Source organism: Pelodiscus sinensis, chromosome 2 (genome assembly GCF_049634645.1).
Source record: "Pelodiscus sinensis isolate JC-2024 chromosome 2, ASM4963464v1, whole genome shotgun sequence".
NCBI lineage: Eukaryota > Metazoa > Chordata > Testudines > Trionychidae > Pelodiscus > Pelodiscus sinensis.
Window position 1 is genome coordinate 50,294,965 of NC_134712.1, and position 14,015 is coordinate 50,308,979.

General features: G+C 41.9%; 1 protein-coding gene across 1 annotated transcript in view; it reads left to right on the forward strand.

The window, feature by feature from the left end:
• Positions 1–14,015, forward strand: part of IL7 (interleukin 7) — a 38,809-nt gene that overhangs the window by 17,180 nt on the left and 7,614 nt on the right. The window contains exons 2-4 of the mRNA XM_075920481.1: positions 1,755–1,894; positions 5,820–5,906; positions 11,536–11,691. Of these exons, the coding sequence (XP_075776596.1) occupies positions 1,755–1,894; positions 5,820–5,906; positions 11,536–11,691 (383 nt within the window). The remainder of the gene's footprint in view (positions 1–1,754; positions 1,895–5,819; positions 5,907–11,535; positions 11,692–14,015) is intronic.

Below are 14,015 nucleotides of genomic sequence, written 5' to 3' on the forward strand. Positions count from 1 at the left end.
TAAAGTACAAATACTGAAAAAATGTACTTGAGTAGTGTAATGAAGTATTTCTACTTAGTTACTCTCCACCTCTGCCTAAATACAGAAGCCTTTGGAACCCCATAAGATTGGGTCCCTAATCCATGAGCTATTGGAACTGATTTACAAAACTTTTCTTAAGTATTACATGAATATATTGTTTCATACTATAGAATCAGAATTTAATCCCTATTCCATGATGAGATATCTTTGAGCTATAATATATCTCAATAAAAAACTATCTTTAAGTTTTTTCCTCAAAAAGCATTTTGTCAAAAAAAAATCCAATTTAAATAAAAATTTTGATTTTTTTATATATATTTTTGAATCACTGATTTTTATCCACCCTTGCCCCAAGGTAAGTGGTGCAGGCTTCCTGTGCAATGTGGGTTACATGTACTTTTCTTTATTTGTTCTTAAAGCCTGACTAGGTTAGGGAATGTGTAATGAGATACTGAGCCTTTCACCTTTAGTTCATCATGTGTTTAAAATCCAGGCCTGACCTAGTGGCCATAAATTATTTCCCTGGGATGGGTATTTTATGGCTTATTATTTTGGTGAAAGATGATCTAGAAATACCTAAAACTAACAAACACCTTAGAGACTAACAAAAATATTAATATCATGAACTTTCATGGGCAAAAAACCCACTTCAAGAGATGAGCCAGTGAACTTAAAGAGTGTGTCCTGAACCCATTTTAATGGAGTCTCCAGGGCTAGCATTAGACTTACTGGGCTCTGGGGTCACAGCCAAAGCCGAAGCCCTACTTACCACCCAGGGCTAAAGGGGTGTGGCCCTCTGTGATGATCAGGTTACAGGCCTCCTACCTAGATCTAAAGCCCTTCAGCTTCAGCTTTGCCATCCCCTCTGCCCCCGCTGGGGCAGCAGAGCTCAGGCTTCTATCCCCCCTCCTAGGACCATGTACTAAATGTATTAATTTTCATTGTCAGGAATCATAGTTCAGTAAAATTTCAGAACTCCTGTTCTATGGAATTGTGGTTCTGTCAACATTACTGTCACAACCTCAATTGACAATATTAGCGGAGAGGGATTGACAGGCTACAAAGACTGATCTATATCCTTATTCCTAGAGAGAGCCCTTCCAAGATAGCACTAAGGTCCATTGGCAGGGAGCTGTGCTGAAGCTTATGTTACAGATTAGCTTGGCCATAAGTCTGTTCCCATTGAATTCCGCTGGATTTTTGCATTGACTTCACTCAAAATAGAGTTAGCATATAAAGGCTATTTTAGCTTCTAGGACTGGCAGACTGCATGATGCTTTCAGAGGCCCAACCTTCCCAACTGAGGTCATATAGTACAGTCTCTTTCATGAGCACTAACTTTATTTTAAAGCACAAATCCAACATTTAAAAAATAAAATTATACTTGAAAACTTGTATATTTCAACTGCAGTATGCTGTAGGAAGTCAGGATTTCTAACTAACCTTAAGGAGATTATTGTCCCTTCAATATAGTTATTGCATTAATTAATTTCATGTTAACACCGCCTCGGGCAGCATGCTCTGAAAATGTATTTAAAAGATATCTTGTCAGAAAGGTATGTTTAAAGGCATTTTCACAACATTTCATACGAAGGACTTTAATGTACCAGTTATTTGGTAAAATTATACAATAAGTCCCAGATAAAGTTACTAAAAACCCACATCATTATATAATAGTTAATAGAAACTACTCCATGTTATTAAATATGTATTTGATTTATGTTGTAATTTAGTTTTTTTTAGGTCTGTCTTTGGAATTCTGCCACTATTAGTAGTTCTGTTGCCAGTAAATTCATCTACTTGTGTGATGGAAAATACAGCTGTAATACGAGAAAAGTATGAGAATGTCCTAAGCGAAGATATTAATTCTCTGGTAGGTAGTCATAATCTTTTGTTTTACATTTAAAAAAAAAAGTCAAAGTTGTCTTTTTGTGAATAGTTTTAAGGTTCATTCATGCTAAATGTCACATTTAAAGGCACATGTTAAAATAGATGTGCTGATCTTTGTTATTTTGTTTTTTTGTTAGAGGAAATACCAGTGTAGCCTCTAATTTTACACTCACAACAAGCTGTAATAGTAGTTATTTCCAAGTACAAATGATCCAGAGATGATTATGCTCTTGCATCAGACAGTTAGAGATATAAAACATTTCGATATAGATTGTATAATATCTAATCCCACTGCAAAGCACTTAGGGTATGTCTACACTACCCTGCTAGTTCAAACTAGCGGGGTAATGTAGGCATACCGCACTTGCAAATGAAGCCCGGGATTTGAATTTCCCGGGCTTCATTTGCATAAGCGGGGAGCCGCCATTTTTAAAACCCCGCTGGTTCGAACCCCGTGCAGCGTGGCTACACAGGGCTTGAACTAGGTAGTTCGGACTAGGCTTCCTAGTCCGAACTACCGGTACACCTCGTTTCACTACCGGTGTACCGGTAGTTCGGAATAGGAAGCCTAGTCCGAACTACCTAGTTCGAGCCCCGTGTAACCGCGCTGCACGGGGTTCTTACCAGCGGGGTTTTAAAAATGGCGGCTCCCCGCTTATGCAAATGAAGCCCAGGAAATTCAAATCCCGGGCTTCATTTGCAAGTGTGGTATGCCTACATTACCCCGCTAGTTCGAACTAGGAGGGTAGTGTAGACATACCCTTATGTAGTAGTTGTTTGTAAATACTATTAAATTTGAGCAAGAGCTACATCATCTTACCCATAATTTGCATCTTTTTATAACTTTGCCTTAAGTTTTATGCCCATTGTCGAACATATGCACAAAACTAGCCCTCAGTCTTTATCTCTACCTCTCACTGCTGCCAGTGATTCTGTTTTGGAAATAATCATCATATTTGAAATAGGGAACTGAATGTGTAGCCAAGTACACGGTTAACTGATGACCTGGGTTCATCAGTTAACCCTCTCCTGCTGTTTCTATATCAGAGGCAGGAGGGGGACAGGGAAGGAGAGGAGCCAATGCTCATGGGGAGCTGGCTTTTAAGCTGGTTCACCGTGCCTGCTGGCTTCCATGGAGCTGCCTCCCCTCTACCTCGTGCTGCTGCCTCCTATAGGAGGGAGAAGGTATGAACACTGGCTCCCGCAGAACTGCCTGCCCCCTGCACTGCTGCCTCTGATACAGAGGCAGCAGCGTGGGGTAGGTGTGAGAGATACGGGGGCACTGGCTCCCACCTCCCCTTCCCGTGCATGTAAACGTGTACCCGCTGAAAATTTCAGCAGATACATATTTACACAAATAAATGCATTTCAACATCCCTAATTTGAAAGCCAGGTGAAAGGCCAGGTAAGGGGAAGGCTGACATACTCAGACCATTAGTCTAGTATTTTACTGTATACCTCTGTGCTAGTATTTTAAATGGAATGTTTGAGTCAACAACTCTCCACATCATCCAAAATAGGAGCTTAATGAATAAATCAGTCTTTTTTCCATTTTAATGCTCATCCTTCCTCATTGTTAGAATTCCATAGGAAACTAGAAAAGAATCAAAGAATTTGCTATTTAACCTTTATTTAAGAACTGTGCATTTAGTGTTCATGAAAGATATGGGATTATGAATATTGAAATCTGAAGACCTCACAGAATATGGTTAGCACAAGCACCAATTGTGCAGATTCCTTCATTTTCCAGACAATATGTGTTCCCTTAGCTTTGGAGAAGTGAGTTCAGTGTTCGCGTCTAATCAGGACTTGTCTGCCTGCCTAGATTACTAACAGAAGAATTGTTAGTAATACTGTATTAGTGGTGAAAAGGGTCTACTATCCTCTTGTCTAAGATCCCATAGTGATAGCAAATAACTTTCAGTTATTACAAAAACTGTGCCCTGTTTGAACCTGCAGTCTAGAAGCAAAAGTATAGTCATCATAATTAACAGCTCTGATAAAATACCGCGCTGCTGCAGTTTGCATGTAAAGAAATACTACTTTCGTTTTAGTTACTAATTTCTGTCTACTCTGACTCAGAGCAAGATATGTAAGGATAAGCTCCAGGCTAAATATGATCTAGGTTTCTGTAAATGCAGTGGTTCAGACAGCAAAAATATTAAATAAAAACGTTGTCAGTAAGTAATGTCAGAATACACAGAGAATAACAATGATTTCTCCCTACACTATGCTGTGTATTTCTTACATTCTCAGGAACCAAGATTCCCATGATTATTTTCCTCTAAATTATGGGTGAGTTTAAAAGAGTGACAAGAGTAAAATATTTTTATTAAAGATTATGTGTGACAGTGCTCATTGTGATTTTTCTTCATGTCTGATGATTAGAAACATTAACAACAGGCAACTAGTGGGTTATATCTGAAGCCTAGCACAGATACAAAATTGTATCTGCATCCAGTTCCCAAAATGATCTGCAGATATCAGCAGATTTGCAGAATTCTAGTTGTATCCTGGCACTCTTGCAATCTGTAGACATTTTGTCATGAACTCCAGTGGGGACAGAGCTTCACCCACTCCCCTTTTATCCCACCCCGAGACCTAGCTACCTATCAGAGTGATTGCTGTCAAGCTATTTGAGAGGTCAGTTGGACCTGTTAAGTGCTTCTTGTGTCTGGAAAGCAATTTCAAGTACTTCAGCAAACAAAGCTGTTTTATGCTCTCTTAATTGTTTTATTTCTTTGAATATTTGACTCTTTAGGACTTCACTAGCTCTGTGCTTAATGAATCTGCTGTTTCCAAAGTTAAAGTCAGTTTTGTTCAGGCATGCTGCTGAAACAATGTCAAAGTTAGACAAAAATACAAAGGGAAACCGAAAGGATAGGAATAACTAAAACTTTCTCTTTTTTTTTAAACATAGGATGACATAATATTGATATAAATCAGGGGTGTAAGCGACTAATTTTGCTTATTGGATTGTTGACTAGACAAGCTTATTGGATAGTCAACTAATTCATCAACTAGTTGCTGCTGCCCCCATACTGCCACTATCAGAGACAACAAAGGAGGGAGCAGGAGCTGAGGAGCTGCTTAAAAGACCGTTCCCCCTAGCACCTTCTCTATGGGGGGTAGAGGAAGTGGAGGATAGCAGGGACCGAGCTCAAGTGGGAATTACCTGATTCCTGGTTCGTGCCCAGTCCCAGAAGCTGCACTTCTGCTTTGTAAATGTATTAAGAGCCTGCTGGCCAGGAGCTAACCCTGCTGCAGCTCCTCTGCTTATTGATTAATCGACTAGTTGATGGAAAATCCATTGACTAGTCGATTTGTTGATTAAACTAAATTTAACTCCCTAGTATGAATTAACCCATTTTCTCTGCAAGGTACAGAGAGACTTTTAAGAAAAGGTTGGAAAGAAGAGAAGGAGAAAATGTGTTAAAGTTAGAAGTTACTACAAGCATCGGTGTGACAAAGAAAGGTATAGAACAAGAAAACAAAGGGAATAAACAGTGATGGAGCAAAGGGGCAAGACTTACAGCTGAAGACATTTAGGGGGTTTAGGCACAACTTCTATTCATATTTTTAGAAGATGCTTTGGATCAACCTATGTATATTTCCTAAGGAGATAAATTTTAAACAAAAACAAAATAAAAATCACTGTTAAGAATCAAGTAATTAAGTAGAATCTGTAGTTTCAAAATTATAAATAGCTATCCTGGTAAACTACAGCTAAATTATTTCCTTCTTTGCTTACTTGCAAAGAAATAAAACAGTAAACTCTATGTCAACTGTTATTCTTGGTGCCATCCCAAAAAGCAGTGTATGGAGTTAATCTCACCAAATGTTGAAAGACAAATCAAGCCAGCCTGATTAGAACCTCATTATATTATTTAACATATGATCTATTATAGGAAAATATGTCTGGAAAATTACGTGACCGGTGCTGCAGGAATAAAAGACGTGAAAACCCTAGTGTGTTTTTCTGCAATGATACTCAGGTAAAAGACAACTTCTTCTTTGACTGCTTGCTCGTGTCTATTGCAATGCAAGTGTTTAGACACCCTGAGCACAACCATCAGAAAATATTAACTCAATGGCAAGGCCAGCCCAAGCCATTTTGGCGCCTTGGGTGGGCGGTGGTGCCCCAGGCACACGGCGCATGCGCAAGCCTGCCCCTTGGGGCGCACGGGCCTGCCTCCGGGCACACAGCACATGCGCGAGCCTGCCCCCGGGGCCCCCGGGCCTGCCTCCAGGCACACACTGCATGTGTGAGCCTGCCCCCGGGGCACATGGGCGGGTGCACGGCACATGCCCAGGGCCGCCTGGGTGGGCCGCGCCTGGCCATGCAGGGCCCTGCGGCCGCGGAGGGAAGGCACTGCGGGGGTTAACGCGGCCTCCACCCCGGGCAGCCATTGCAGCCCGCCAGGAGCCAGGCACGCAGTGCCTGATGGAAGCTATAAGGCACCATGCGCCCCTTACAGCTGCCATCAGGCGCCCCCCATCGGTTGGTGCCCCAGGCAGCTGCCCGGCTCTCCCACCCCTTAGTCCAGCCCTGCTCAATGGTGTAATGGGGTGGGTCACAGATGACCCCTCAGGGATGACTCCTGGGTTGCTGACAAGGCCACTGCCCCTCGCCTTCCCGCTCTCTGGGGCTCCTCACTGCCCGGTCCTCAGCCAAGGCATGGAGCTGAGATCCCTGCCCCCACCAAGAAGCAGTACAGACTCTAAACCTCTTTAGATTCAAGGAGAATGCAGTTCAGGACCCAGCTTCCTGGGATAGCACTTCTCAGATAGGATCAACCCCCAAAGAATTCGATAAGGGTAAGCCACCTTTAACAATGAAAGGGGGAATATACACACTGGCTGCCCTCCCTCCACCCCCAGGTAATAATTATTTACACTGGGTTTGATAGAAAATAGAAAATGATTTTATTAAGTAGAAACAGAAGGATTTAAGTGATAATAAGGGAGAACAGGCAGAGCAAAATAGGTTACACATAAAAAGAAACAAAACCACTTGGCTAATTCTACACTGAAACCTCAGTACAAATTTAATCAAACTCACCCTAAAACCTCTTCTCCAGCTGCCCCTGGCGACAAAGGGCTTTGATGTCAGCAGGGGAGCGTCCAGACTAGCGCGCTGAGCGGACAAACATCTGTTTGTCGGCTCAGCGCGGCAGCCATGTAAATTTAAATGAAGCTACGATCATTTAAATCGCGGCTTCATTTGACTTTGCCAAAACAACAAATCTACATGGTTCTGTCGATGGAGCCATGTAGTTTAGACGTACCCTTCGCCTCCAGCAAAATTTCTCAGCTCCTATTGGCTGGAAACTGGCCAATGGGAGCTGAGAAATTTTGCCCCTAGAATTCAAAGCTTCCCCTTTGCTCCCCAGCATCCAGAGCAATTAGCAGCCCGTGGCTGAGCTGCTATGTAGAAAGGGTGCCAGCACGGTGGCCATAGGCCGGATCCAATGGCCTGGTGGGCTGAATCCAGCTCGCTAGCCACCTCTTGCCCACCCCGGCTTAGGGGAAGCTCATGTATGGGAGAACTGCATGAACTACAGGGACTTCAAGCCCTGTATCAATAACGACCGGGATGCTAGGTTGAAATCCATTTTAACAGAAGCAGCATCAGACCTCCATTGGAGCCAGGTCATTCAGACTCAGCACCAAGCATGTTGGTGTCAATGAGGAGCACTCCTGCAACTGTCTGGGCACCTGAGCACCATTTACTATCCCTGATGCTGAGGGGGGAAAAAACCCACCAGTCAATAGAGGACGTTCTCCATCCTCTAGGATGGCCACACATAAAGACCAGAGCAGAGTGCAACCCACATTGGGATACTCCCACAGCCCTTGGTACTGTCTAAAAGGAAGCTGGCCATTGTGATCCAGGTCCAATTAGGAACATAGGGGTTCCTCAGATATGTTCCATTACATATCTGAGGAACCTCCTATATCCCTGAAAAATCTAAATGGGAATTGCACTACCAATTTGCAATTCTCCTGTTTGGCCTGCCAACTACCCTGCACATTTTTACAAAGTGCATGGCAGTAGCAACAGCTTTCTTGAGGAGATAAGGGGTGCAGCTCAATGTACATCTGGTCAGAGGCCAAATGAGGACTGAGAAAGACAGTGTACTCTGCCACCATTTGGATTTGATCTTACCGTTCCCTCCCCTGGTTCTTAACTCATTCTCCTGGTGGCAGAACCCACTGGCAGTTTGCAAGGGCATAACTTTCTGTGGCCCCATCCATCACTATCCCTGGTCACAGCCACCTCACCACTGGGCTGGGGAACATACTTGTGTGTCCTCAGAATTCAAGGCCTTGAATCTAGGACCAGTTCTTTCTGCACATCAAAGTCAGAGAGTTCAGGGCAGTTGTCCTGGTTTGTCAGATGTTCCTGCCTCATGTTACAAGCAAAAATGTGTCAATTCCAACAGACAATATGGCAGCCATATTCTACATCAGCAGGAAGGGAGGAGCTCACTCTTCCCCTCTGTGTTGGGAGGTAGTTTAGTGGTGGGATTTTTGTATAAAACTTACTTCACTCAGAGGACTTCTGTCCACCAAGAGCACAAAATGAGATAGTAGATCATTTCAGCTGATCCTTCCCCAATCACCATGAGTGGATCCTATGCCTACATGTAGTGAAGGTTGTTTTCCAGCAGTGAAGGACTCCCCAGATCCGTTTGTTACAAAGCACAAGAGGAAATGTCACCAATTCTGCTCCCTTTTGGGTCTCAGTCTCAGGTCACTTTGCTTTTCTACTTCCATGGATATGTCACCTGTTCTGTGCATGTCCTCCTGTTCACTCGTGTACAAGATCATGTTGAAGAACAAATGGGACCAACTGTGATTCATTCTGATAGCTCCGAGTTGGTCCTGCCAACACTGGTACACCCTTCTGCTGGTCCTCTCAGTGTCATCAAAACCATTTCTTCTACAAACAGACCTGATCTCTCAGAACTATGATCATCTGCTCCACCCAGACCTTAAGTCCCTCTGACAGCCTGGAAGCTCCATGGCTAAATCCTACAGAACTTGTTTGCTCAGAGAAGATGCTTCAGGTTCTACTAGGAAGCAGAAAGTCTTTCATCAGGGACATTCTGGCAGAATGGAAGTATTTCATTATCTGGTCTTCCCAAAAGCATTTATTGGCTATGTGCTTCTTGCTACTTTTTGTTCTAGAGTACTTGCTGCACTTAAAACAGCAGTCAATTAGGGTACGTCTAAACTACATGGCTCCGTCGACGGAGCCATGTAGATTTGTTGTTTTGGCAAAGTCAAATGAAGCCGTGATTTAAATGATCGCGGCTTCATTTAAATTTACATGGCTGCCGCGCTGAGCCGACAAACAGCTGATCAGCTGTTTGTCCGCTCAGCGCGCTAGTCTGGACGCTCCCCTGTCGACATCAAAGCCCTTTGTCGGCAGCCCCGGTAAACCTCATCCCACGAGGAATAACGGGGCTGCCGACAAAGGGCTTTGATGTCAACAGGGGAGCATCCAGACTAGCGCGCTGAGCGGACAAACAGCCGATCAGCTGTTTGTCGGCTCAGCGCGGCAGCCATGTAAATTTAAATGAAGCCGCGATCATTTAAATCGCGGCTTCATTTGACTTTGACTATGTGTCTAATCTACATGCCTCTGACGACAGAGGCGTGTAGTCTAGACACATCCTTAAAGTTCTATTGTAGCACTGATTCAAGTTCACCTGGCAGCAATCTCTGCTTTTCACCCTTGGTTGAATGACTGATTCATCATTTGCAAGCAAAAAACTTTTCTAATCATTTCCTTAAGGGCTGAGAGAGGTTATACTCTCAAGAGTGACAGTCGCCCGCCCTCTACCCTTGGGACCTCAACCTTGTCTTATCACCTGAAGCCACTGACAACTTGCTTATTACCGTATTACCTCTCCTGGAAGAAAACTTTCTACATAGCAGGACTAATGTTGCAATAAGTTATGCAACTTCAGCTACATAACAATTGCGTAGCTGAAGTTGATATAGCTTAACTAGGCTTTTGGTGTGGTCTACACAGCAGGAAGTACAAGGAAGAACATTCTTCCTCCGACTTTCCTACTCATAAAATGACGGTTAGAGGAGTAAGACGTTTTCTAGCTCAAAATTATTTTGAAATAAAGGCTTGTAGTGTAGACGCGCATTTTGTTATTCCAAATAACTCTATTATGTAGATGTACCTTAAGTGGCTCTTTGGGGCTGAAGCACACAAGATCTACTAGCCAGGGCTCCCTAGGCTCTAGTGCACAAGGGGAATGTGCGGAGTAACTTTTTCAGTTCTCAGTTGGGATCACGTCAATGAGAGGGCTTTTTTTTGGTTTGTGGTTTTTTTGGTTTGCCTTAGACATTTGGCATGCACAGTCTTTCTACATAGAAAGGACTGCACAGTTTAGGAAATCCATCCTGCTGTTTGTAGATTACAGCCAAGATGAAAAGTTTCCCTTCTCAGCTCAGATAATTCAATCATGGATCATGTCACGTATTTGCATGTGTTACAAACCAGCCACTGTTCCCACCCTAATCATTCATTCAGCAAGGACACAAGTGTCTTCAGCAGTACTTTTAGCACAGATCCCCATTCAGAACATTTGTAGCCCAGCAACTTTGATATTGGTTCTCATTATGCTCTCACTCAGCAGGTTAGGGATGATGCCAGAATCTCTCAAAAAAGAAAAAAAAATATTTACTACCTTTGTGTAACTGTTCAAGATGTTGGCACATGTTCATTCCAAGCCTACCCTCCTACTCCACTTATCTGAGTTGCTGGAAAGAAGGGATAGGGGGAGGAGGGCTGTCACTGTCCTATATACAAATGCTATTGACACATGGTACCAGAGGGTAGTTGTCAAAATCACAGAATCACTTTTAAAAATTTGATACATTTGTTTGCTCTAGATAAGGGCAAAACCCACCATTGTCAGTTGTGATTGCAGACTGAATTGAACACATCTAGTAATACACTACAAGGGTCTGAAAATGTAGTCAGGTTAATCACATGATATACTGGAAGCATGCAGCATACTAGTTTCTCAAAAAATTAATGCCTACTCAACAGCTTTGACTTTAAGGGTACGTCTAGACTACATGCCTCTGTCGCCAGAGGCATGTAGATTAGGCTACCAGACATAGGAAAATGAAGCGGCGATGTAAATAATCGCCGCTTCATTTAAATTTACATGGCTTCCGCGCTGAGCTGACCAACAGCTGATCAGCTGTTTGTCGGCTCAGCACTGTAGTCTGGACGCACGGGTGGCGACATCAAAGGCATTTGTCAACCACCCAGGTATACCTCATCCCAGGAGGCATACCTGGGTGGTCGACAAATGGCTTTGATGTCGACACCCGCGCGTCCAGACTACAGCGCTGAGCCGACAAACAGCTGATCAGCTGTTTGTCGGCTCAGCGCGGCAGCCATGTAAATTTAAATGAAGCGGCGATTATTTACATCGCCGCTTCATTTTCCTATGTCTGGTAGCCTAATCTACATGCCTCTGGCGACAGAGGCATGTAGTCTAGACGTACCCTAAGATAGCCAACAATGATATAAAATCTAAGGGCATTCAAACTCAAGACATCTTTTCTTTGTTTCTTTTTTCATAGGAAATAAGGTCATTACGGAACATGGCATGTGACTTGCTTAAATTCTTTTATAAACAAAAGATCAATGAAGAGTTCAGATGGCGAACTGCTCATGTTTCGTGTATGACATTAGACATTCTACACTGCAAATGTGATAAATGGAGCAAAAGGAAAGAGGTAAGTTGTTGTGGGAACCTACAAACTATCTTGCAGATTCTGTTAATAAAAAGAAGTACATTGTTATCTAATAAGGCTCTTCAGAATAAGGGATTACTACCATCTGCCAACATGAAACAACCACCGTTTTTTTTTTTTTTTTTTGCTCAACAAAAAATCCTTGGTGTTCCCCATACAAAAAATTATTGTTTGGTGTTCCTCGACCTAAAAAAGTTTAAGAAACACTTCCATACAGTATATTCCTTGATATGGAGTTTAAGGCTGTTATGTAAAGCTCATGCATGTCTATGGATAGGTTCCCATTGACTCCAATTGGCATTGCATCGACCACTTAACAGTTAGCTCACTAGAGCAGCTTTGTAGATGAGAGCAGACTTATTGTTTTTTCCCTCTTCAAATAAAATATAGCTTTGTTATTATTTGCATAGTTTGCATGAATTAATACGTTTATTGCCTTATCAAAATACAATTGAGGAAAACATGGCCAGTAAGCTAGTCTTCATGAATTAGACTGTGCATCAAGTGCAGCCTGATTCTCTACTGATCCCTGGTTTTTGCACACTAAAAGCAAAGATAGTTTTACTTTCATTTTTAAACTGAATATTTTGGGGACAGCTTATATTAATATCAATAGGAATTTCAGGCATTCAGTTCCCCTTGCAGCAATTAGAGAATGCACTTCAAAGCTTATATACTAATCAGTCATATTATATGACTTTTTAGAGAAAAACAACATTTGATGGTAATCACTCAAGGTACGACTAGAATACGGGGGGGTTTCAGAATAAAACTTTACCACATCCAGGGAACGTGTTTACTTTTTCACTTTTTTTTGCAGAAGAGCAAACAAGCTCTTCAGGACGCCTCTGTATATTCCTCATTTCACAAGGAAGAAGGGGGCTTTCAAAAGAGGGTTTTTTCCCTAAATTTGGCCCCGTTTAGATGGGCCAAATTTCGAAAAAGCCTCTTCCGACAAAAGTATCGGAAAAAGATACTCAAAATGTGGAGTGCATTTTATGTATCTTTTTCTGATAGATTCTCGCAGTCTAGATGTACTCTCTGATAATATTGTTGTATCATAATTTTTCAATTTCATCCTGTAATAGTTATTGGATTTTTACATGCGTTAAATAACCAAGGATTAGGACAGATTAGTACTTACATATGAAAACTTCAAAGCACCCTGGGTGCTACCAGAAGTTGGCAGTTCAGTAGCTGACATACTTCTTTCCAAGTCAAGACTGAGTTCTCTGGTTGTGTGTCTGGGTGTTCTGGCTCACTTAATTAAAAGATAGAAAATAAAAGATAGGAATAAATGGTGAGTTTTCAGAATGGAGAGAGGTAACTAGTGGTGTCCCACAGGAGTCAGTACTGGTACCAGACCTATTCAACATATTCGTAAATTATCTGGAGAACAGGGTAAAGAGTGAGATGGCAAAGTTTGCAGATAATACTAAACTGCTCAAGATAGTTAAGTCCAAAGCAGACTGTGAGGAGTTTCAAAAGGATCTCACAAAACTAGGTGACTGGAAGATGAATTTTAATGTTGATAAAGACAAAATAATATATATTGGAAAACATAATCCCAATTACATGTATAATATGGTGGGGACTATTTTATTGCTTCTATCTAAATCCATAGCACACCCACATCTTGAATTACTCCATGCAGATATGGTCACCTCATCTCAAAACAGATATCTTGGCACTGGAAAAAGTTTAGAAAAAGGCAACAAAACTCATTACGGGTATGGAAAGGCTGCCATATAAAGGAGAGAGTAAAATGAGTGGGACTTTTCAGCTTGGAAAAGAAATGACTAAGAGGGGTTATGATATACGTTTATAAAATTATGACTGGTATGGAGAAAGTAAATAACAGAACTAGGGGTCATCAAATGAAATTAATAGTTACCAGGTTTTAAAAAAAGGAAGTATTTCTTCATACAATGCACAGTCAACTTGTGGAACTCCTTGCCAGAGGATGTTGTGAAGACCAAGACTTTTCACAGGGTTCAAAAAAGTACTATATAAATTCATGGAAGAAAGGTCCATCAACAGCTATTAGGAGGATAGGCAGGAATGGTGTCCCTAACCTGTTTGTCAGAAACTGGGAATGGACAATAGTGGATCACTTGACAATTACCTGTTCTGTTCATTCTCTGTGAGACACCTAGCATTGGCCATTGTTGAAAAGCAGGACTTTGGTCTGACCTAGTATAGCTGTTCTTATGTAGGATAGCTACATTTATTGGTAGTTTTAAAGTATTTCTATGCAGAAAGGAACAAAAGTTCATCTCAGTTAACAATTTAAAATATTTTTTACA